This window comes from Pungitius pungitius, chromosome 7 (genome assembly GCF_949316345.1).
Source record: "Pungitius pungitius chromosome 7, fPunPun2.1, whole genome shotgun sequence".
In the NCBI taxonomy this organism is placed as follows: Eukaryota; Metazoa; Chordata; class Actinopteri; order Perciformes; family Gasterosteidae; genus Pungitius; species Pungitius pungitius.
Genome location: NC_084906.1, coordinates 20,589,717 through 20,615,235, shown reverse-complemented (window position 1 = coordinate 20,615,235; position 25,519 = coordinate 20,589,717). Strand labels below are relative to the sequence as shown.

At 48.8% G+C, this 25,519-nt stretch overlaps 1 protein-coding gene across 2 annotated transcripts; it reads right to left on the bottom strand.

Moving 5' to 3' along the window:
* Positions 1–266: 266 nt before the first annotated feature.
* LOC119216484 (cyclin-dependent kinase-like 5) lies at positions 267–24,201 on the bottom strand. 2 transcript variants are annotated; one of them, XM_037469379.2, is made up of 18 exons: positions 24,070–24,201; positions 21,459–21,659; positions 19,794–19,828; positions 13,016–13,061; positions 12,782–12,918; positions 12,405–12,525; positions 11,686–11,745; positions 10,775–10,865; positions 9,569–9,758; positions 7,978–8,058; positions 7,255–7,421; positions 5,847–6,876; positions 5,471–5,575; positions 4,953–5,058; positions 4,460–4,577; positions 3,859–3,964; positions 2,233–2,388; positions 267–2,151 (listed from the first exon to the last, which is right to left on the bottom strand). In XM_037469379.2, the coding sequence occupies exons 2-18, from the start codon at positions 21,520–21,522 to the stop codon at positions 1,786–1,788; spliced, it is 2,979 nt and encodes a 992-aa protein (XP_037325276.2). In that variant the 5' UTR covers positions 21,523–21,659; positions 24,070–24,201; the 3' UTR covers positions 267–1,785. The 2 variants fall into 2 exon arrangements, with proteins under 2 accessions (XP_037325276.2, XP_037325277.2); XM_037469380.2 differs by lacking the exon at positions 5,471–5,575 and having other exon boundaries at positions 24,070–24,200.
* Positions 24,202–25,519: the final 1,318 nt, after the last annotated feature.

The window sequence follows — 25,519 nt, the reverse complement described above, 5'->3', positions numbered from 1 at the left end:
CACAGGGAACATAGAACAATAAAAACATAGTACCATAGTACACAGGGAACATAGAACAATAAAAACATAGTACCATAGTACACAGGGAACATAGAACAATAAAAACATAGTAACATAGTACACAGGGAACATAGAACAATAAAAACATAGTACCATAGTACACAGGGAACATAGAACAATAAAAACATAGTAACATAGTACACAGGGAACATAGAACAATGAAAACATAGTACCATAGTACACAGGGAACATAGAACAATAAAAACATAGTACCATAGTACACAGGGAACATAGAACAATAAAAACATAGTACCATAGTACACAGGGAACATAGAACAATAAAAACATAGTACCATAGTACACAGGGAACATAGAACAATAAAAACATAGTACCATAGTACACAGGGAACATAGAACAATAAAAACACAGTACAATAGTACACAGGGAACATAGAACAATAAAAACATAGTACCATAGTACAAAGGGAACATAGAACAAATGGACATGTTCAGGTAACATAGTACATAGAGGTGATGAGGAACATGGCGGGCGGCGCTGATGAAGAACTACTTGACGCATCATGTGACTAATTCACAATGAGGTGGGGAACCACTGCACTTGTTCTTCCAGAATTACCTTCGTGTCCCTCTATCTGTCTACAATTGACTTTCTAACAATAGTTAGGACCAAAAAACTTGCAACTTATGTTGTATAAATAGTTTTGTTACTGCAGTTATTCTTGTATTATGCATTTAAACATTTATTTATGTGATTAACAAGTAGAACCATTTGTTTATCATCTGATGGCCCCATTGTTAGAACCTGAGATGTTTGCATCTCGTTGCATAAATACGTTTGCTCAAATCTAGAAGTTGCTGCTGCTTGGTTCATCTTAAGGGTTCTGCAGCACTTTTACGTGATCAGGGTCTCACCAGCAGAAGGATTGTTGGTGTTTTCTGTACAAGGAACATTTATTACGCGTGTTCTATTCAGAGAGACCGGAGTTCTTTTCTCTGAAATTTACGAAAACCACGACCGACACGCAAACTGTGCACGAGAAGTCAGTCCCTGGATGTAGAGTTAGTGCATGTTAACGGTCAGTTAGAACAGGAGATGCAGCGCTTGGTCGCGTCCTACAGGGGGCGACGTGGGTCCGGGTTGACGTCTCCTTTAGGGCACAAAGGGTCTAAGATGGCCGCATTACAAAAATAAATTAAAACGGAAAAATCCCCCAAAACAAAAAACAAAGGAAACATTCCTTTAACGACGGCAGTGGAGCCTTCGTTTAAAGAGAAGAAGACATCCAGAGGACAGGTTGGACAGAGAGGGACGACACTAATCTCCATGGTAACAACTGATTAAACTGTATTTGTTTAGAGTGATTTAGAACGTATTAAGGAAATACAACGCAGTAAAATGTACTATATTCCTATAATGAATAGAAACAAAAATACTTGCACTTAAAATCTACACATCTCTGTATGTATATATATATATATATATATATATACACATATGTATATATATATATTATTTGAATATATTTACCTTATAATAAAAATTATAATCAGAATTACAGAAGTAATAATATAAAGTCTATCAAACATGGAAGCTTTAAAAAAAATGAAGACGTAAAAAGGCTTTTGGCCCCTTTGCAAGCAGTGTTTAAAACTGAAGGTTCGTGAGTGTGTGTGTGTGTGTGTGTGTGTGTGTGTGCTCGTGTGTGTGTGTGTGTGAAGTCAGCAGTGGACGTGCAGGGGCCACAGACGGGGGGCCGGGGGGGGTCACAGAGCCGTCTCTTTCAGGTCGTTGAGGTTCGGCATTCGAGACCTGGAGGGGCGTCCGAAGCCGTGGCCGTTCTGCCCCCCCTTGATGCCCATCTGCTCCGGGTAGGGGTTTCCCCCCTCGGGGCGGCCCATGGCCGACGGGTGCCAGCCGGCCTCCAGCTGGCCGGGCATGGCGTAGGCCGCCTGCCGGCTCTTGAGCTGCGGCGTGCCGACCCCCGGGTGACCCCGGCCCTCCGGGAAGCCGCCCTGGGCGGAGGAGGCCGGGTTGGGCAGCGGCTGGTAGCGCGGGTCGGGCTGGGACGCCTGGTTGGAGGACGAGGACGTCAGGTGCAGCAGTTTGCGCAGGGACTTCAGTGGCTGACTCTGGAGGGGAAGGACAGACGCTGGATGTCAAAAGACAAAAAGCGGGAAGGAAACGCTGTTGTTGTTTTTTTTTTCCCTTACAGAAGTGTGCGAGTCGGACATTTTCTCAGGAGGCCAGTCCTTGTCCCGGTCCTGGTCCCGGTCTCTGCTCTTGTCCCGGGTCCTGTGGCGGCTGCTCTGGTGACCGGAGGACCTGGAGGACTTCTGGAGGACGGCGTCCACCCCTCCGCTGGGAACCTTCCCCCCCCCCACACACAGACACACATGTTGGGAGAAGTTGGACCCGTCCACAGGTCCTCGTGTCCCACCTGTGAGAGGATTTGTTCTACTCCCCTTCAGAGGGTCTATTAGAATATTCTATTTGAACCAACCAGTGACACGGTTACGCCGTTGTATTTGGGCCATTGAACCTTTGGTGAAAAGGAGGGGGGGTGGGTGGGGGGGGCTTTGTGTTGGGTCGACCTCATCGTGTCAGTTTATCATCTCTGCAGCTTATGACCAAATCAAATCAATCAGTAGTAAATGATTGTGATTCTAGAACAGAATTTTCTCTCTTCCTGCATTTCTACGATTTCCCAAATACGGCTTCGCAAAAATGCCCTTAAGAAAACCTCCTCTTCGTGCGGACGGCGTCGTCCTTCACGCGCGTGTCGATGTACCTGAAGTCGTTGTGGAGTGATGTCATCAAAAATAAACACGGGAGCATTGGGCGATCCGAGGGAGACGCGTCTGCAGGGTTTACTGATGATCTGCAGCAAACACCAACTCAGAGTCTCACTGCCTCTCTCCTCACGCTCCAGATTGCATTTTATTTGTGTTGTGTCCTCAGCGTTAACCCCCCCCCCCCCCCCCCCTTTCGGCGTATAAATAGAACGGGTGAGGGGAAGGAGGGGCCCTTCAACACCTGTTTCCCTGCTGAAATCAGGTTTCACACTTCAAAATGTGGCCTCCTGTACGGTAAAATCACAGGGGAGCAGCGCTCTCTGAGGAGGGGGGGCTGCCCCCCCCCCCCGCCAAAAAAGAAATACACACAACCAGCTGGGCCCATTCATGTCACAGCGCCGCCCTTCATCAAGTTATAAAAACCACGCTGTTAATTGAAGGGTAAACAGTCTCACTCGCTCGTGTCTCATAAAGCCCCTAAAAGGGAAAAGCTCAAAATGAATGAGCACGACGGGTTGTTTGTGGTTACGGCGAGCGGTGGCGGGCGGCGTAGAAGCAGCGTGCAGCGTGGGAGCCGCCCCCCCCCGGCCCCCCCTCTCACAAAGGAGCTCCGCTTTATGTCATTCTTTGGGCTAAACAAACATTTCTTGACGATGTCCCCGTGGGACTTGCATCTGTAATACAGGACGCACAAGAAGACATGATGATGAATAGTAGTGTGTGTGTGTGTGTGTGTGTGTGTGTGTGTGTGAGTCAATGGGTTGGTTAGCGGTTAGTTTGTAGCGGTTTGTGTCTCATCGTGTTTGTCCCACAAAGAAGTCACTCGGAGTTCAGCAGTGGAGCAACAACGTTGTGCTTCGGGAGGTTAGAATCTTTTGGAGTCTGGTGTGTTATTGATCTATCGTTTTATAACACACGTCTCGTGTGTGTCACACTGATGCTGTGGAGAGGAACCGGACACGGACACACGTCACTGTAAACATTTATGAAACAGAGAGGACACAGGGACACCTGATGTAGCTTCCCTCCAAACACACAAGTTACCATTTGAGATTTCTTCTTTTTCTTCTTCATTGCTCTGAAGAAGCCCTGCTTCTCCTTCTCTTTGGACGGTTCGGAGGGGTTCAGCACCACCGTGTCCGGGCCAGTCCTGAAAAAAAGCAGAAGACAAAAGGTCTGCTGAGCGTGACGTCCCAGCTAAAGATGTCCCAAGCGTTTCCACTGCCAGAGACACACTGAGACACCCAGAGACACCCAGAGACTTCTGCTGTGTGAGACGTGGCCGCGTCGTCTGGCTTTGTTTCATAAAGCAATGAACAGTGAACTAAACGAGACTCTTTGATTCCCGGAAACCTGAGGAAAGTGGAGGAAATGGAGCAGTGAACCATTTCAACTCTGATTTAAAATATTGCTGTCAAACGATGAAAATATTAATCGCATTTATGTCATAGTTAACTCAAAATTAATCACATTTAATCTCACATTTTTACCTATTCTAAATGTCCCTTCCTTTATTTTTTTCCATAATTTTCTTTTCATTTTAATGCTCTTATCAACATGGAAAAGTGGATCGGCTTGCTTTATGCAAAAGTGCACATTTCAGGTAAACAAGGACTCCGCCTGCAGTGCAGTTAAAGGTCATTACCAGGGGTCGAATGTGGGCTGGCGCTTGGGGTGGTTGTTCAACCCGTCGGCCGACAGACCCGAGCTCCGATTCGGCCCTCTGCCGTCGTGGAAGGAGTTGTCGGGCCGGGGGGACGGGACTGTTGGACAAACACAACGGATCGGCACTCATCTTCCCTCATGCGGAAAATAAACATTTAGAAGAATGAATAGTAATTCCCTGAGGAATATGCCGAATGTGAGATATATAATATTCAAATAGAGGTATTGAAGACAGACTTGGTTTTCTCCATCCTGACTATCTCCTCGTGCTCCTCAATCACTACACAACTACACAAGTGATTCCCCTTCTAAGGGAAGTCGATGGGTCCCTTTAAATTGGGAAAGCGGTTGCTGAGGACGCAGCATCACCACATCCCCGGGACCCTGCTAGATTGAGGAAGAGGTTTCATGCACCGAAAGCCGACGCCTTGATCCCCAGCGCTGGGTGGGAGGAGAGACGTGACTACACCCACCTCTGTAGAAGCTGCCCACCCTCCTCGGCATGGACTCGCTGTAGATGTTGCGGTTCTCTTTGGACGAGCCCCCGTCTTCTGTTTGCTGCTCGTGATATAAACCGACCTTGAGTCACAACAGAGGAAGACCCGGTTACCGTCAGAAGCCCCAAAAACCTTGCTTTTGATGCCCCTCCCACCTGAGCCCATGGTGTAAAAACAAGAGGGAGCTTACTGATTCACAACTGGTCGTTATTGTAATAAATCTGCAGAGGCTGTGAACTGTTTTTTTTTTTTTGGGGGGGGGTGACGAGCTTAACTGTGCAGTCATTAAGTCGTCACATTAAAAAAATAAAAAAAAGGAGGGAAGCAAAGCACACAGAGAAAATGAAGAGGCATCTGATGCATGGAGAGAGAGAGAGAGAGAGAGAGAGAGAGAGAGAGAGAGAGAGAGAGAGAGATGGAGGCAGCATCCGCCCACATCCTCGCTCTCTGGGAGGAGACTGGATGTGGGCGGCGGTGCAGGCAGAATGTCGGACCTCGTTTTTTTGCCGCTGCGCGTGAAAAGACGCGGCGCTGTCCCTGGCGGGGTCCCTTATGGGGGGTCTGCTGTGGGCGCCCTCGGCGGCGGCGGCCTGCTCGCTCTGTCAATGGAGACACGGTGAAGCGTGACGTGAGCTCGCCGCCGCAGCACAAACACACGCTACATATATACATATACACACACCATACGTGGTTATACAGTATATATGAATACACAGGTCACATGATGGACTGCACGCCGCCTTTTGCTCCTCCCTGGTCCTACAACCCGCTCAAACAGCATATTCTACAAACACACAGCCCGGCGTGGGCTCGCCATACGTTTAGCGCGCTGTGGGCTAACGGCGTCCCTTGGGGGGGCTGAGGACTGACCCGGCTCTTGTCTTCCTCTCTGGAGGAGCCCCCCGAGTGGCGAGGCAGCGTGCGGTGCTGCAGCTGCGGGGACAGGAGCTGCAGGCTGCTGGCCCGGGTGGGCAGGCCCGGCCCCACCGCCAGCCCCTCCTCCGCCGCGTGCGTCCTCTGGTGGTCGCGCCGGACGTACATGGAGTGGCGGTGGGGCCGCTGCTGGGAGGAGAAGGGGCTGGTGTACCCCTGGCCGTAGGACGGGGGGTCGTGCGGGGCGGAGAGGGAGTGGCCGTGGCCCCGGTCGGCGGCGCCGCCCTCCCCCGGGTCCAGGGCGTCCGGAGACTTGGCCTCCTCCGAGGACTTGTGGCGGGCGGAGGAGCGCCTGTAGGACGAGTCCAGGGTGTTGCTCTCCCTCTCCGAGCGCGTGCTGCCCCGGCCCGCCGCTCCGGGCGCCAGTCTGTCGGCGCGGCGGGCCGCCGGGCTGCTCGGCGCCGTGAGGTCCAGGCAGCTGGAGGGGAAGTAGCGAGACGTGGGCTCGTCGGCGTAAAGGTGCACGTCGTTCAGGTTCCCCACCGACTTGGCGTCGCTGAGCGTCCCGTAGCTCTTGGACAGGTTAAGGTAGGAGAACTTGGAGGAGGGCGTGGATCCGTGCGACTCCACGTGGCGCCGCCCGTGTTTCTCCCCCGACTGGAGCGTGTTGGTCTTCCCCTCCACGAAAGAGTGGCGGTTCTGCTGCGAGCGGAAGTTGGACTTGAGGTACTTGGCCCCCGGGCCGTCGGACGCCTTGGGCCCCGGGTCGCCCTTGCCCTTGGCCTCGCCGGGGCTGAGCAGGTGGGGCAGGTTGCCGCTGGCCAGGTCCACGTTGCACGAGGCGGCGTGGTTGAAGATCTGCGGCTGGTAGCTCTTGGGGTGCAGCGTGGGGCTGAGGTTGATGGCCGCCGGCATGTTGCCGTTGAGGAAGCCGTCGCTGCTCGGGTGCAGGTCTTCGTGCCGGGGCAGGCTGGAGCACTCTCTGCTGCTGGAGCGGTGGCTTCCGGAACCCTTTCCCCCGTGACTCCTGGGGCGAGAGCAGGTAAAAAAGGACCTCAATATACAGCAAATGTACTTTCAACATGAGTGCTGCCCTGTGGTGTTCCACAGGGATCAACCTTAGGACCACTACTCAAATGTAAACTACACTAAAGATGCAATATCAAAGATTGCAAAAATTTGATTTTGACTCCTCTCGCAGCCTGCTTTTAAAGTCCTCATCAGTTCTACTGAGCTCCAGATGTTAGGGGACACGTCCTCTAACAAAGACAATGACACAAATGTCATTACTGCAGCAGGTAATAACCCTCTGGAGGCTCTGTGGCTGCAAACAATCGCTCACATTTGCACGAGAGAAAGAAAGAAATGCCATGAAGCGGGAGAGGCCCGGGCCGTCTGTGCTGACCTGCTGGGGGTGGTGTTGTCTCCGTGGTGAGGTTTCCTCTTGGAGGAGCGAGCCGGTGTAGGCGTGGGCGGGCCGGGCCGCTCCACCAGCCGCAACGTCTGGAAGGCGTGGTGGTTGATGCTCTGCTCGGTGAGGAAGCGCTCCGCCGGGTTCAGCAGCAGCAGGCTCTGCCGGGCGGAGAGAGAGAGAGACGCCGTGAGTCTCTGACGAGCCGCCGCCGCATATGTCACGCCGCCGCTCCGCCTAACCGGGTGCGTATGCGCTTTGTGACATTTTCCTCCTCAGTGGGACAAACCTGTTTAATGACCTGTCTCCAAAGGAACAACCGACGTCCCGCATTACTGCCCCCGAGACAAAATGCTGTGGTTCATTTAAGTTTGTTGAAGAACGATTCGTCAGCACCCAGGAAAAAAAAAAAACCTCCCGTCAGCTGGATGTCGGCGCTCCGCTTGGAGGAGGCCTGATTAGAGGCTGAGGAGGGCAGGCGCCCGAGATGACACCGTGTTTGCCGTGAGTCATTCTCTCTGCGCGCGGCCCACATTCTTGACACGGAGCTCGTGTTTACAGCAATAACAGCAGCATGCGAGCCGACAGATGCCGCAGAGCGGCGAGGAGGCGGCGGCGGCGGCGATGGGCGGCGAGATAACGATGCCGCCGTCACATGTCCACGCGCGCGAGCATTTGAGTTTAAAACACAAAAAAATATCTGCAGCAGTCCCGAACCTTCAGCAGGTCCAGCAGCGCTCCGCCGATGATGCCCAGGTACCTCCGCTCCAACGTCTGGGGGTGATTCACCGCCGGGAACTGAGGACAGAAATGGACCCAAAAAACGATGGTTAAATAATCAATGCTGTGTTGAAAGGAATGTCAGCGGAGTGATGAGTCATGGACGAGAAGTTCAAAGAAATTATTGATCAACAGCAAAAGAGGGAGCCTCACCAATTCTCATCAATAATCAAAAATACCTGGTTTGCATTTACGCTCACTACCTGTTTTATTTGTGTAATTTGTCCCGGGCGTATTAATGAATGAATTCAATGCTTCTCCACTGCACTAATAATGCTCCTCTCCCGTTGCACGTTGCAGTGATGCTGCTGCGGCTGCGTTATTGCGTCTCCTTAAGTGTTTCCCTGCAGACGCCGCTGCTCCTACACGCCGCCCGCTGACTCGCTGACGGCTGCAGGTCTGTAGTCACAAACGAGGACGGAGTGGAGCCCGAGAGGAGAACCGGTCCCACACTAGCTCCAACGTGATCACTGATCCCATTGATCTGAAGGATCCACATTCCCTTTAATAAAGACAACCCCCCCCCCCCCTTCATCTGCTTCTTTCACACACTCATTTTCATTCTCTCTACTGGCCAAAAGGGGGCGACTCGTTCCGGTTGCAAAAATAAATCACATTGCATAGAAGTCAATGAAGTAAGTTGAAGGAAAGTCTGCATTTAAAAGATAAATAGATTGTTTCTAAAAGATGACCTCCAGACGTTACCTAATTAAAAATGTGTGAAAAAAACGCTCCAATTCCTTCTCCTTCATCAAAGAAAATCCAGACAATGTTCATTCGACGGCTGAGGACCAGACGTCCTTCACCACGAAGCCAATTCTCTGTCTGAGACCGGAAAGCTTCAGCTTCTGCATCCGACCTTTCAGACTCCAATCTGACATGTGATGTGAGTCACAGGAGCTTTCCTCCCCAGGCCGATGAATGGAGCTCGATCTTCAGAGCAAAGGCACGAACCAGAAACACATACAAGTAATAACTCAAAGACCTCAGGCCTACAGCTCAAATAACAACTAACAACGTGCAGCTCTGTTGAGTTCAGACAATGTTGTTTAAAACCAAGCGTCAACCTGACAGTTATACCAAAAAATGGAAAATTGATTCAGAATGTTGGCTGATCGCATGTCTGTTTTATAGCAATTTACCGTAGAAACCACAGAACTTACATTCAGTGCAGCATCATCAGCCTGGGGCCCCGTTAGTGGGGCTTCACTGTCAGCTATTCACAGAGGGGCAGAAAACTAATATATATTCTGAGGCGTGGGCGGGAGGCGAAGGGAAGGAAGGTTTGTACCCCCCCCCCCCCCCCCCTACCCTCACAGAGCGCACAGGATGCATGACACAGCATGAGTCACCACGATGCCATCGGTCACAGCAGAGCAGACTCAGCGGGGAGAAGAGGAAACGAGCAGAGACAGAAAACAAACGAGGCAAGAAGAAGAAGAACGATGGAAGGTGGAGGGCAAGGTGGAGCCGAGCGAAGGGGGAAGGGGGGGGGGGGGGGGGGGTGAAGGGGGGTGGACGGCGTTACCCGCAGCCCGTGGAAGCGAGGGTTGTTGTAGAAGAGCTTCATCTGCTCCGGCGGGAGGGGTCCCAGGACCTTCTGGATGGTGAAGAGCTGGTCGATCTCGCTCTCTCCGGGGAACAGGGGCTGCCCGTCGCTCAGCTCCCCCAAGATGCAGCCCACCGACCACATGTCCACGGCCTTCCCGTACGGGGCCCTGGGACCACACGCACAAGTACAGACATCTTCCTACACCTTTATAACTGGAATTCTGTCCCGACAGGAAGATTCTGCTCAAAAACTTTAAAAAACAGTAAAGAAACAACTAATTATTTTTCATTCATAAGTCCACAGATTTGAAGGAACTCCCCATTTTTTTTAAAGCTGCTTCACTTTAAGGACCAAGCGGCAACATGCAGGTCTGAACCCCTCTGAGCAAGTGTCTTAAAAGCTGCATTCTCTCTAATGACCAGCAGGGGGCGACTCCTCTGCTCCCATAGACGTCTATGAGGAAATGACTCTACTTCTGTGTAGTGACCAGCAGGGGGCGACTCCTCTGCTCCCATAGACGTCTATGAGGAAATGACTCTACTTCTGTGTAGTGACCAGCAGGGGGCGACTCCTCTGCTCCCATAGACGTCTATGAGGGAAATGACTCTACTTCTGTGTAGTGACCAGCAGGGGGCGACTCCTCTGCTCCCATAGACGTCTATGAGGAAATGACTCTACTTCTGTGTAGTGACCAGCAGGGGGCGACTCCTCTGCTCCCATAGACGTCTATGAGGAAATGACTCTACTTCTGTGTAGTGACCAGCAGGGGGCGACTCCTCTGCTCCCATAGACGTCTATGAGGAAATGACTCTACTTCTGTGTAGTGACCAGCAGGGGGCGACTCCTCTGCTCCCATAGACGTCTATGAGGAAATGACTCTACTTCTCTCTTGATTTATTCCCTCAGTAAACATTGTAAACATGAGTTTATGGTCTCAGTCTCTAGTTTCAAGTCTTCTTCAAAGCAGCATGATGTTCATTTAGTAAATGATGGTCCATTTAGAGAAAAATGATAAAGTGGGGTATGGTTTGGACCGAATACGGTCCTTACGTTCGCCCTCCTCAATCCTTCAAAACGTCACTCTACAAAACCAGGCTCCGTTTGCGTGTGGACGAGAGGCCAAAATATATTTTTTACTTCTCAATATCCTGTCGATGGGGCCCAAAACGATTGTGGACGTACCCAAGCAGGAGCTCCGGAGAGCGGTACCATCTCGTGGCCACGTACTCGGTGTAATTGGCATCCGTCCCCTCGGATAGATTACGTGCGAAGCCTGGCGAGAGGAGAGAAGGAGGCAAAGTAGTACAATGAGGCGCTTTATGATATGCTGTCCATAATGAGATGACTGCAGCTCTCTGGGCGCTCGTTGGGATTCAGAGGTGTAGGTCAGAAAGCGCCTGAGCCAGACAAAAGCTGCAGGAGGGGTGAGGAGCCGTCCTGTGACACGTCGCCCCGGCAAAAGTGTTCAAAGTCAAATCAATGACGTTTGACCTTCGGACGTCACAACAGGCCTCTGTGTGTCCCTGCATACGGACAACGTCGATTCAAGGGTGTCAGCTTCAACAATCGGTCTATTATATTAAATGTTTTTGCCAAAATACAGTTACTACGTGTAATTCTCCTGGTGTCCACTAGGGGCCTCAGTGCTGCGTGACGTGTGATGGAGTCGTTTTATTGTGTTAAAGAGTTAATTCAGATTGTCCTCATACGAACGTTCCCCTCGTGTCACTGTGACAACGTGAGTTAGATAGAAGCCTCCGGCCTCTCGATGCCTTTAGCCGACACACAGCGGGTCTCCAGTCTCTCACTCCAGATTGCACGCGCCATGTTTTCCACTAACCCCCCCCCCCCCCCCCGGATAATGTTGTGGCGCTACCAGATTGAGGCGGCGTGCGATCAGCGTCTTGTTTTCCCAACACGTTCGGGGGGAAAAGAGGCGCGACGGAACCCACGACCCGCGGATGAAGAGCAGTGATCGAGCCAAGCGGCGCCGCGTGGGAATAAACACTCGTTGGACTCCATCGCTGCTTTTTCTCACAGTGGGGGGGGGGAGTGTGGGGGGAGGGGGGTGTTTTTACGACGAAGGCGCTCACCAAAGTCGCACAGCTTGAGGACGTCTTCGGAGCTGATGAGCAGGTTCTCCGGCTTTATGTCTAAGAAGAGAGAACAGATGGGGAGGAGGGGGGTGGGATGAGGGGGGGTGGGCGTGGGGGGGGGGGGGGGGCGTTACATCATCACACGTGTTCATCTGCCTCATCGAAGATATTTGAAAAACAAAACGAAAATGGATTCAAAGATTGCAGAGATAATGTAAGTTAAGGATCGGTATGGTGGGTAACAGTGTGTGTGTGTGTGTGTGTGTGTGTGTGTGTGTGTGTGTGTGTGTGTGTGTGTAGCCGGGGGGGCCATTTGGACGCCTGCTCTGCCGTGTTGCCAGCAGGCTCACACGGGCCATCTGCGTCTGTTACCGATTCGCCCGAAAGCTCGTCCTCTCGTGAACAATAGGACGATTACAACGCATCAGCAAAGAGCATCGCTCTTCATCCTCTGGTGGGTTTAAAATGTTCTTCCATCAGACGAGTGGAAAGAAAACATTCAAAATGTTCTACTTCTAATATGTCAACAAAAAGAATAAAGAGTTTCATCCAAATGAAAATGTGTCTAAACGAGCACATGTTTAAATGCGATTTTTAAAAGATAACATTTGGTTCCGTTTGCACGGATGGTGAGTGGGTAAAATACCACCCTCTGCGCCTGAGCCTGAACGCCCCGTCTCGCCTCGTGGCGAATCCCGCCAAAAGTAAACGGCTACCTCGGTGAACGATGTCGTGCTTGTGGCACCAGTGGATGGCTCGGATCAGCTGGTAGATGTAGCTGCGCGCCTTGTCGGTGGCTACGCCGTTGGGAAGCTCCTCCAGCAGCTCCAGCATGTTCTGAGAGGGACACACGCACAAACGATGAAGACGAGGACGACCTCGGAAGACATTGAAGAAGTCCTCAGAACTTCACAGATTCTGAATGAAGCAAACCGTTTTGTTTGTGGCGATGAAACATCACAACATTAAGCTCAGTTCGTGGTGTGTTCAAGGGCCGTTGGAGAGGGCGCTCCCACGGCTTGTGGCTGTAATGATCGTTGTTGTTTTGTCGTGTTTTGGGTCGACAGAAGAAGAAGAAGAAGCGGCGGCTCACCTTCTCCACATACTCAAAGACGAGATAAAGCTTCCCTCGTCTCCGGAAGGCCTCTTTCAACTCCACGATGTTCTCCTGCTTGAGGGTCCGCAGCATCTTGAGCTCCCGCAGCGTCGTTTCTTTGACCTCCTCATTTTCTGATTGGCCGTGAGACAGGAGGGGGCGGAGTCAGGGCCATCGCGTTTGGGAGGAAGACGAGAGCATGCGGATGCTTTGTCTTTGTGGTCCACTTACCTTCGCTGTCCTTGAACTTCTTAATGGCCACAATTTCATTGGTGTCCTTTAAAAAAAAAAAAGAAGAAGAAAAATCAATGGATGCTTTTTCAGACGGAACAGTATTTATGAAAAATAAAATATGGAATAGTTTAACCAGTATGGTTAACAATTGTAACAAGCAGTAAACAAATTGATTATTTGACTTTTCCTACACGACACTTGGAAAAGTTATTTTAAAAAATCAATCTTTTGTGACTCTGTTCATAACCGCCAGCGACTCAAAACAACCGGAGCCAACAAAGAACCGATCGCCACCGAGCCCCAGTTTCACTGAGGCCCCCCCCCACCCCACTAGCCCCGTTCCTCCGCGTGCCCTACGCAGGCCCTCAGGTATTTCTGCCCACGGCTCAGAGCTCTGCTCCAGTTAGGGAGCCAAAGTGGATCAGCGAGGACAACGAGAGGCGATCCAAGAGGATCAGAGAGCCGTCTTTAACCTTCTGCTTCTTCTTCTTTGGTTTTGAGAGAATAGAAACCTGGTTTGCCCACCGCGTCCTCGCCGTCTCCGTCTGACCAGTCGACTTCAGACTGGACTGGAATTCGTTCCGTCGACCTGGTTGTGATTGAATCATTTTTCAGTTTCCCTTTCAATACATTTGTCATCACTGTTGTTGTTGACCTGGAGAAAACGCTCTACTTCCAGCGCAGGGTCGCAGAGGTCAAATCGACAGGCGGGTGACCCCTCGGCCTTCGGAATTAGCCTCGCTCTGCGGGGACGGAGGCGACCTTGCGTCCCCTTCCCCGTCCGTCTCCGGCTCCTGATTGGAGCGCGCAGCGCTGGATTCAAGGTGACCCAGTTAACGCTCCCTGTCCCAGTTTCTGTTCACTGGGAGCAGAAAATAACTGTTCCCTTCAAAGGGGGGCGGACAGACCTCCTCTAAATAAAGCGAGATGTTTCTGACAGCCGACCGACATCAACTCTATTGTGTGTGGGGGGGGATAAAGCGCCGTCGGTTATGCAACCTGCAGCGCGGCGCTGAGGCGGCGCTAAAATAAAAGATGTTAAGAAAAGGGAACATTTCTGATGAATGGGGGGGGGGGGACAAACAGGACGGCGGAGCGCTGGTGACTCACTTAACGCCACCAACTACTCACTGCTCGCCCTGCGATCAGTGCGAGGGACGCAGAGTGTCTCCAGGCGCCTTAAAGTCACTGTAAGAACACGGGAGGCCCTTCCAGAGACGGACCCGGCCCCTGCCAACGGGAGGTGACCTCATTCGGACTGAGGAGGATGTAGAGGCCTGTCAATCAGCGTTAGGCCCCGCCCTAAAGCATCCCCTGCTTCATGGTCTGTTTGACTCTAAATGGACCATCATTCACTAAATGAGCATCATGCTGCATTGAAGAAGACTTGAAACTAGAGACTGAGACCATAAACTCATGTTCACAACGTTTACTGAGGGAATACATTTCACGCTCGATCGTTCATGAGCCACTTCCTGTTTCGAGAGGACGGGGTTACGCTTCGTTGTGCGTTGTTCCAAACACTGCGCTGTGTGTTCTGCAGGTTGTGAGTCTTCCTCTTGTTGCTATTTATATCCTCCGAATAGAAGGAAGAGCGAGGAAGAGCGGGATGACGCACGGCCTCGTCGCTGCAGAGACAGCGAGCGTTGCCTCACCGCGTCGATGTGGAAGTGACGGGAAAGGAACTTCAAAGTGATCAAAAATGAAAATAAACCTTTAAGGTCCTTGAGGTCCACCTGCGTTTGTGTGTCTGTCCTCTGCGTGGACGCGTTGTCTCATGTGCGCAGTTTGAACTTTTCTCTCATGCATGAACTGCCGAAAGCGCCATTCAGACGTTTTCACCCAATGTATATTTTATGCTGCATATATTTATTAAATGTCACTTTTCACGCCGTTTAAACACAAAAGCATCTTTACTTAAAAACATATTTCAATGCTTAGTTGCTTTCCTGCAGTTTCTAAATGCAGCCGTCTAAAAGTTCCAAGATTTATTTAAGCGAGACAACGCGACAAAGAGGTTCTCCGGTTTATCCGGGAATGTTTACTCGTGACTTTGACCCTTGACCTTTGACCTTTGCAAAAGAGAAGCAGGTGAAAACACGAGTCGCCTCAGAGGAGGCGGAGCCCCGACGCCGTGACGGTCCCACCTGAAAGCGCCATGGCGACGCCAAGTGCCGGGCACATTCCTGAGGGCCCCCCCCCCCTCTTTATAGACAAACACTGTGCTTTCTAACCCCCCCCCCCCCTCCGGCCATGTGAGGGGCTGATCCAGGATTTAGATCAGCTGATTAACCTTTGTGTTTGACTTCAGAGGACGAGCTTTGGTAAAAGTGATCCACGGCTCCCCCAGTAGAGGAAATAAATAAATAAATTGTAATGTTGTACAAAAGGAATGACACTTATGGGACAATGTGGGGCAGCGAGACAGATCTCACTGAGCCAGCGCTGCTGTGAGGTCACTGGTCGGATCGATGGATCTCTGCTGTTTACGGACGCAACGGATCTAAAGAATCGGTCTCGGTTCTGTTTGCTCTGCTCAAACAACAACTAAAGAACGCAGGGACTCCATCGAGTAAACACACCTCGACGAGCTGGAGGTCGAACCGGAGCAGAAGGTCGGCGTTATAGACAATAGAAGCTGTGTTACTCTCCATGCACCTTGAACCGCCCTCGGCTCTGCACTCAGCTGTTTGCACATATTTAAAAGAGGCGAAAAAAGCAGCAGATATTTGGTCCAAGAAGCTGAAAGCGTCCGAGTCACAAGGTCACGACGGCGGAGGGACTTCAATTCAATAGTTGTTCCTGTCTTTGTAGCTTTGGTTTTCAGTGAAAAATAACAGCGCTTCGCTCTGTGGAGACGGAAGAAGCGCAGCTATAAATAGAGGGGACTCAAACATGTAGAATGAAGCTGTTATAATGGCAAAGGACTCTAAACTGGCCTCAGCCTGAAACACAGTTTTCCCATTACAGAAAACCAGAACATGTTCCTTTGATGATCCCTTTATAAAATAAATGTATAAAAGATGAGGCAGAACTACACGACAAAAGCTCCTCTGTGTCCCGGTGAAACCTTTGCAACAAGTCTGGGCTTTTATATTAAATAATTTAAAAAAGAAATAAAAATAACTCTGCCTCTGAAGCCAGTTCTGTCCAACAGTAAAAGTGGATGGGACGCCGCTGTGATGTCACTGTGACGTCCCTGTGATGTCACCCGTTTCCAGGAGCTCCCCTGCAGTCTTTAAGAATATCTTCATTGAGGGGGGGGGGGGATTAGAGGTTGATTCAGGCAAAGAAGAGCTTCAAAAGAATCAAGTGAGATCAGTCCTGAAACAAAAAGCTTCTCTCTTCTTGATTTGAAGAATTCTGCCAATTTGATTTCCCATTTAAACTCAGTGAGAGACAATTAAAGCAGGAAGGGTCAGGATGGGAAGTGTGTGTGTGTGTGTGTGTGTGTGTGTGTCTCCTGCTGCTTCATGCGTTTGTCCACGTGCTCATTAAGCTGCTTTGGACCAGACGACTTCCTGCGCTGTGACACTATTCAGCTGTTGTGTTTGTTAGTTGGTAGGTTTAGGACCAGCATGCACCTGGGTGAGCGTGGGAATTTAGCTTTTTTCCACCGGCAGGAGACGCAGCGACAGCCACGATTTCCATGTTCTTCCATCAGCTTACTTATTTTTGTCCTTCTTCTTCCGTTGCACCGCGTACCCACAATGCAACAGCCACTGTCTTTTTTTCTACATCGGGGGCCATTTGATCGCCTCACATATCTCATTAGAGCGCGTAGGCCGCTGCCCCCACAGTGAAGAGATTACACCTCCTTTCTGTGACGCCGGGGCGGCTCTGACAGCTCACATGTTAGAGTATGTGTGGGGGGGGGTAGGTACACATTACACATACAATATATATATATATATATATGTGTGTGTGTGTACCTAATTATGCAGCAGAGATCTGCGAGTTAGCGCGTGTCGATTCACACCAACAATACGATACTTTCCAGATGGCTCCGTTCCATATTGATCCTTCCATTTTTCCACGCATCAAGCAATGCATTTTGTTTTTTTTGTTTTTTTTTAAAACACACACACACACACAAGGCCAAAAGAAGAGCGGCAGAATGTCACACTTCTCGGGGGAGCCGCTGTTCTTTTGTTGTGCAGCAGAGAGATAATGAAAGTGTAACGAGCTAATTAAAGAGACAAATTAGCGACGTAAGCTAACGTCAAATCGAGCCGGCCGACGGCCTTTTTTTTTTTTGGAGTCGTCCGTCGTGGCGCCGAGGAGGGAAGCGCCTCAAACTGCTAAATGCTGGAATCCTCTGAGACCAAGAGTGACGCTTTGTTGACGTGGGAACCAGAGGGTCTGCTGCAGCGGCCTATTGATCCTCCACATACCTAATTGGACCACATGTCCGCTGATTGCTGGGCTACGGAGGCCCTGAGCGGCCATTAGGCAAAATAAATGCTGGTGATTCATTCTGTTTTGTCTGCTCTAAAAATAATTTCTTCTATCTTTTCCCGTGTCTATTACTTAAGAGCAGGTCATTAAAAGGATTTTTCTGGGATAAACGTTTGAACTTCCTTCATTTTTGCTGCGTAACGTATTTTTATTGTTATACTACTCATTTTGGCCACAAGAGGCTGAAGGCCAAAACCTTCCGAAATACGCTAATGAAAATGATGGGACTCTTTAGCAAGGGGCCGCGTGTCAGGCTTTAAAGCGACCTGTTCGTATAGCGACCCCGCACACATTCAGAGTGATCAATAATTGCGATCGTGGGGATGTATTTGGACCCAAATAAATAAGACGATGTGTCAAGAGCAGCCTCCATCTGTTGTGCGATGGAGGACAACCGGGACATTTGGCGTTTGCAGCTGCTCGGCCCGCGATCAATCCGTCTGAATGACAAAGCCCGGTAATTACAGGCTGCGATTCTGCCTTTCAGACCCCCCCCCCCCCCCCGGGGCTCTGAGTGCTCGTCGACATTTCATTCCCCTCTCTCACACCTCAATAAACTGAATTCTGATTCTGGAAAGACTTTCATTGCACTGTTTGCATTAAAGTCCAATTTAACGGGAGGGAAAATAAATTAAAACCACGGAATGTGTAGAAGTGGACGTAGCTGTGACCAGCAGGGGGCGACTCCTCTGCTCCCATAGACGTCTATGAGGAAATGACTCTACTTCTGTGTAGTGACCAGCAGGGGGCGACTCCTCTGCTCCCATAGACGTCTATGAGGAAATGACTCTACTTCTGTGTAGTGACCAGCAGGGGGCGACTCCTCTGCTCCCATAGACGTCTATGAGGAAATGACTCTACTTCTGTGTAGTGACCAGCAGGGGGCGACTCCTCTGCTCCCATAGACGTCTATGAGGAAATGACTCTACTTCTGTGTAGTGACCAGCAGGGGGCGACTCCTCTGCTCCCATAGACGTCAATGAGGAAATGACTCTACTTCTGTGTAGTGACCAGCAGGGGGCGACTCCTCTGCTCCCATAGACGTCTATGAGGAAATGACTCTACTTCTGTGTAGTGACCAGCAGGGGGCGACTCCTCTGCTCCCATAGACGTCTATGAGGAAATGACTCTTCTTCTGTGTAGTGACCAGCAGGGGGCGACTCCTCTGCTCCCATAGACGTCTATGAGGAAATGACTCTACTTCTGTGTAGTGACCAGCAGGGGGCGACTCCTCTGCTCCCATAGACGTCTATGAGGAAATGACTCTACTTCTGTGTAGTGACCAGCAGGGGGCGACTACTCTGCTCCCATAGACGTCTATGAGGAAATGACTCTACTTCTGTGTAGTGACCAGCAGGGGGCGACTACTCTGCTCCCATAGACGTCTATGAGGAAATGACTCTACTTCTGTGTAGTGACCTGCAGGGGGCGACTCCTCTGCTCCCATAGACGTCTATGAGGAAATGACTCTACTTCTGTGTAGTGACCAGCAGGGGGCGACTACTCTGCTCCCATAGACGTCTATGAGGAAATGACTCTACTTCTGTGTAGTGACCAGCAGGGGGCGACTCCTCTGCTCCCATAGACGTCTATGAGGAAATGACTCTACTTCTGTGTAGTGACCAGCAGGGGGCGACTCCTCTGCTCCCATAGACGTCTATGAGGAAATGACTCTTCTTCTGTGTAGTGACCAGAAGGGGGCGACTCCTCTGCTCCCATAGACGTCTATGGGGAAATGACTCTACTTCTCTCTTGATTTATTTCCTCAGTAAACATTGTAAACATGAGTTTATGGTCTCAGTCTCTAGTTTCAAGTCTTCTTCAATGCAGCATGATGTTCATTCAGTGAATGATGGTCCATTTAAAGTCAAACAGACCAAAAAGCAGGGATGCTTTAGGGCGGGGATTGACTGTGATTGACAGGTCTCCATCAGAGTTGTATACGTTGTCTCTACATCCTCCTCAGGCCGTATAGTTGTAAGATTAATACATTTTGTAACCAGTAACGAAAAAAAGGTAAACACCAAAGTAAAGGAAATTAATGATTGTGGGAAATGTCAACAGCCGCGGCAGGAAACTCTTTCTGTGTGATTGACTCATGGCTTTGTTCATGGGGATGAAGTAACAAACATCCAAGTGTAACTTCACATGATGCGTTTTTAATGTTTTGGTCACAATTTTAATGGAATATCACCTGAAGACCTATACCAGAATGTCAAATGTTTCAAAGAGTGACAATGTTTTAATGTGGTAAAAGCAAGTGAGGACTTGACCAACGAGTAACAAGGAGATCGCATGAACATCGATAAGCTCTTACCTTGTGTCGGCACTTCAAAACAACACCGTAGGCACCTTAAAAAAGAAGAAAATACACAGTAAATATATGTATGAATATATAAAGTATTTGTGTAATTCAAACTATTATTTTTCCTTTTAAATCAGACCCACATTAAACAACAATACAAAAATCATCATAAATTCAGTTTTTAAATGTTTATTTGTTGAAGGCTGAAGGAGCAAAACACTGATTTACAGATGGGCTGGCTAACAGTTAGCTAATAATGCTAACCAGTGCTAATGAATCTCAAGTAGACTGAAACAAATTATTAAAGAAAATGATCATAATTGAATATTTTCTTTTTTTTCAATAACGACAGTGTCAATGTTATAAATTGCTAAACGATGGCTATATATGATGAATAATTTAAATTATGCAAATGTGTATTTAGTCACATGACAGTGTCCAGTGAATTGAGCAAAATTCCAGTTGCGCTAAGAAGATAATCATTTATTGCTTTTTACAATCTAGTAAAAATAAAACGTTTTAGTTTAATGGTACGTTTCTGATGGAAGCGTTGGGTCGTGGTCTGTGGTGTGTTCAATGACCACCGGAAAGATGAAGGTCTGAGGATCATGACCCTTTTTTAAAGGCTTTTTCTGATAGCAAGAATTAAGTGAATATATCCCCCGCTACAAAAAAACAACAGGTGGTTCAGAAAGTAGGACACAAGAGCTGGCAAGCTACTGTAGTTCTGATGTTATCGACCCTGGCAGTCACACACACACACACACACACACACACACACACACACAGAGCCTGAGGCCTCAATAGGAATTCTTGGACAGAGCAGCATTATGAAGAACTGCTCCGTGTTCCTTCTCAAGCAAACACTGAGGGGAACTTAGAGTTAAGGCTTCAAGACTTTCTTTTAAATTTTATTCTGACTGAAAAACAAGTTCAAAAAACCAAAGCCAATTACTTAGTTCAGGGGCAGTACACACACACACACACACACATTCTTGTTTTCTAGCCTTCGTGGTATCGGGCAGCAATAATTGGCATCGTAACGTTTACTGCACTCTCGTCCCAAAAAGACGAACAAAATTGACCGAGCTCAAGGTCAGTGAGAAGGAATCTATGGCGCTCTGGTGGAGCGCACGCAGCCATCGGAGCGCTGCTGGACTGAAACACCCTCACAGTTTAACGTGGCACCTAAAGCGCTGACGCACTCACCTCTGGGCAGTCGGCCCCTTCAGCATCCAGCGCAAAGTTTCCCAGCGTGGTTCAGCAACACACTTAACTCACTGGCGTACACACTCACACGTTTCATGAAGCCCCTCAGCATACGGGGAGTCAAATCTGGGACAACCTCAAGGCATCTGCCACTTTATATCAGTCGAGGGGCTCGAGGAGGGAGAAGAGCCATGAGAATCAAACTATCAAATGAGCCTGTCCTATTGAAATTACAACTAAGAAACAGAACCCCCACAACCCACCTCATCATTTTTACAGTAACTCCAAAAAGAAAATGAACTCAGTCGGAGCAACTTAGGAAAGAAATGTGTCCTTGACCATATCGAGTCGCGCAATCGCCAACGATGGTTTGCTGGAAAGCGCTACGGATAACTGGTGTTCTCGTGAAGAACGCGTATTTTCACTCGTTCCATTTTGCCCCCCCCCCCCCCCCCCGAGCGCTCTCACCTTCACCCACGATCCCCAGGACTTCAAATTTATTCATCACATCACCGATGTCGGGGATCTTCATGAAGTCAAAAAGGCGGGTGGCGCCTGGAGCTCAAATCCGGCCTACAGGGCGGCGCGTGGCGGAGGGATGTCGGCTCCGGAGTGGCGCGCGCCATCTGTGAGCCGCAGTATCCGCCGCATGGCTTCTTCAGTGGTCACCTGCACAGGAACCAAATCAAATTGTGTAAATTGATGCATGGGCATACACATATTAAGCTTTGAGAGAGCAGCCAAACAGGCCGTTTTATATATCAACACAAAAAAAAATATTCTTTTTTTAGCTGGTATTGTCAGTGGCAGCAAACCGGCCCTCCAGAGCTCCATCTCCTCGAGTTAAAGAGGCTCTCCAGCGACTCTGTATTGCTCTTCTGTTTATAGAGGAGCTGATATTTGTGTTTAATTAGTAAGCTGCCACACAGGGTGAAAGAAACTGGGCTAATTTTGGACTTTTGGAATTGTTATGTATCACAACAAAAACAGATGCCACCAGCAAATTGTTCAAATAATAACATGAATTAAAATTCCAGTATATTACGTGCATATTGTTTGTCATTGAATTAAGTATTTACACTCTTATCACAGCGGCCTCAGCAGTAAAGCGGGGTGGAATAAACATGCTAGCTAGCCAGTGGATAATGGGTAAGTTAGCTAGTGTGCTAATTTCACCATGTTTCACTGCTTTACTGGAAATGAGCACAACAGCGAATAGCGGCTGGTCCACCAGTCTGTGCACCTCAGTGAGGACTAGCTAACTAGCTTACTAGCTAGCTAGTAAGCTAGTTAGCTAGCAAGGATCTGTCTCCTGAGCAGCGTCCGCTCTCTTCCTGGTAAGTTGTCACCATAACAACCAACAGAAACAGACATTTTATTTCGCGGTAGTTTAATTCCCCGGGTGACGGTTCAATCTGAGGATAAACCTGCACTAAAGGGAAGGTTTGGACAATTCCGAAGTTTTAACCCAAACAGAAACTGAAAGTCAACCGGAACCGGTTACGGTTCAAAAAGCACCGGATCCCAGTTGATCCCAATTTAAAAGAATGTTTGATTACGGCTGCGCTCATCCTTCATTCCACCGAGGACGTCACACCGAGTTTGTTCGAGATATTTTGAGCATCAAGTTAAACTCAAGATAACACCGATGATGTCATCAGGGTTAACTTGGCACAATTCAGTAAATCTCCCTACTGGAGGTGGGGAAGATATAATTACACAACAGGCCGATATATTTCACAGCTGTTACAAAAATAAATCATTATACATTATTAAAATGATAGGAAATAAAATTCCTCTCTATATTCCCACCTTTTTGTCCTTTTTTCGGAGGGCGAATCAGCACAACGCGATCTCCTAATGCGATCAAAGCATCTCCTTCGGTATCCAGGCGCTCTTCAATCTTATCAAATCAGACAAGACTGCAGATATCACTCTCTCCATTTCATCTTCTCCCCGCTGGAGAAGCTTGGAGGACCTGCTAATCTCCACACACCTCCCAGTCTACCTGCTGCGTGCACGGGGGCTGCTCATCACTCGGCTTAAAAACCCCAGCACCAAAATAAACTCTCGTCTCCGGGAGACTGAACTCCCCTCGTCTCCCTCACCTCCCTCATCCCAACGCCATCAACAACCACCGAACTGACAGCAAAACTGTGGGTGAACTTGAGGAGGATGAGGCTGACGAAGATGATCGTGCAAGACAAAGGCTGCAGAGAAAAGGGAGGAAAAAAAAGCCTCTTTTCACAACCTACACACAGTGAGTGGCATGCGGCGGGTTAAGCCGATTTTAACCAAACACTCTGTGGGCCCCCAGAAGGCGAATATGACCAGGAATGCAGCAGGTTGTGTGGATCATACACTTCGTCTCTATCAACAGAATGACTCATGCGTGGTAATGGACCGAGTCCGTGGAATTCGAAATGTAGGACTTTTTCAACCGCCTCTATCGACTATTATTTCTTTCTTTTTTTTTCTATTGGGATTTTATGATTGGTAAAATTACACTAAGGGGCAAGAAATTTGTTGCACCAGCTTACGTCACTGCAGTTAGTTTGAAATACACACAACGCACAATTAAATTATAGTGAAATCATAGTAAAATTGTGATTTTAAAATGAGAATAGTGATTCCTTAGTTAGTGTAAATGTCTGTTGCTTCTCACATCCCTCACTAAAAGGACTGTTTTGGACACGCACTGGGTCTCTCTGCTGTGAGGTTGCGTTCAAGTGTCCCCACAGAATGAAATCAGCTCATCCTTCAATGCAGAGAGCAGCACATAGAATCACACAAGTCACACGTCGGGACAACTTATCGCTAATAAACTCACTTTCTTCCTCTTTTGGGATAAATTCATCAAGCCAATGTCTGTTGTTGTTGTTGTTCAAAATGATATGTAAATATATGCGTGTATGTATATTTTTTTATTTTCTCACAAAACCCACGCAAATTAGCTTCAAAACAAACCTCCGCTGGCTTCTTTCCTCGCGCGCTCGAGCTGAACACATTCACGTTTTTCTCGAGAGCTCGCAATTAAAATTCCTGCACATTTATTTTCAAGATAAAACACACTACTCACTCGGTCACAGTTCGGGGAGATAATGATGGAACCGGGCCCGTACATCCACCCACCGACGGAGGTGTTTTCATTGCAGCAGGCGGCTCCGGTAACCGGATCGTGTGGTGGACGAGCTGCGAGCGAGCGGGTCGCTAGGCAACAGTTCGGAGCGGCGGTGACGGCGTCCAATGAAAACGCGTCAAGCGCTTGTTTATTGGAACGGCCCCTTCGCGTGGACCAATCGGGGGCGTCGGAACGACGGCAACGAGGGAAGGTGGAGAGAGGGGAGGGGCGCGTGGGGGCAGTGTTGCGGTCTAAGGGTGTCTCGTGTGAGGTGGGACATTACTGTTCTAATTTCTCAATTACATAATCCACAACATCACACCCGACTTAAGTACGATAACATGAACTATGGAGTAACTACACTATGTTACTATTATAAAAAGTAGCCACACATTTCATAAATAGATACAAATGTAAATGTATTTTCATCTGCCTTGCTCAGGGGCAGCATCCTCACCAACCTCGTGGATGAGAGAGTCCATTTCTAAAGGCTGCAGTGGTGACAGCCCACAGATCGTTGTAAAGAGGGCGGCCTATATCCAAAGGGGCCCCCCAGGGGCCACTCCATCACGTTATCTCCAATTAAAGGGGACCCCAGGGGCCACTCCATCTCGTTTTCTCCAATCAAAGGAGACCCAAGGGGCCACTTCATCTTGTTTTCTCCAGTCAAAGGGGACCTAAGGGGCCACTTCATCTCGTTTTCTCCAATCAAAGGAGACCCAAGGGGCCACTCCATCTCGTTTTTTCCAATTAAAGGGGACCCCAGAGGCCACTCCATCTTGTTATCTCCAATTAAAGGAGACCCAAGGGGCCACTCCATCTCGTTTTTTCCAATTAAAGGGGACCCAAGGGGCCACTTCATTTCTCCAGTTAACCCGTTCTGATGAAATATAACCATGATCCGTTTAAAGGGTTTTCTGTTACTTCCTTCGTTCAGCATTGGGTTTTCAATCTAACGTCTCTCAGTTAAATGTCAAGAAGGCTTTGATTATTCATTCGTTTTTGGTGAATAGAAAAGTCAACATTATATAATTTCCTCATCATCAGAGCAGATTTAAAAAAAACCTTGCGCGTCTTCATTCAAAATGTCGACGTTATTCAAACCAAATATGAGCTATTCATATTAAAAACACGCAATTATCTTCACAGCTTTTTTTCATGGTTGTAACACGTCACATGAATCTTTGCTGCCACCTTCAGGACGAAGCCAAACCTTCATCTGAGTAGTCGGTTTAAATCGGTTTTAAATGTATTATTGATTTGTGAATGTCGGCTCATTCTCTATAAAGTGCACGACTCAGAAGGGAGACAAACTGATTTGTAAGTTGTTTATGCTTTATGAGTATTTGTAATTGTCACATTACCTAATGCCTAAATATTTTATGATATAATCAATAGACAATCTCGG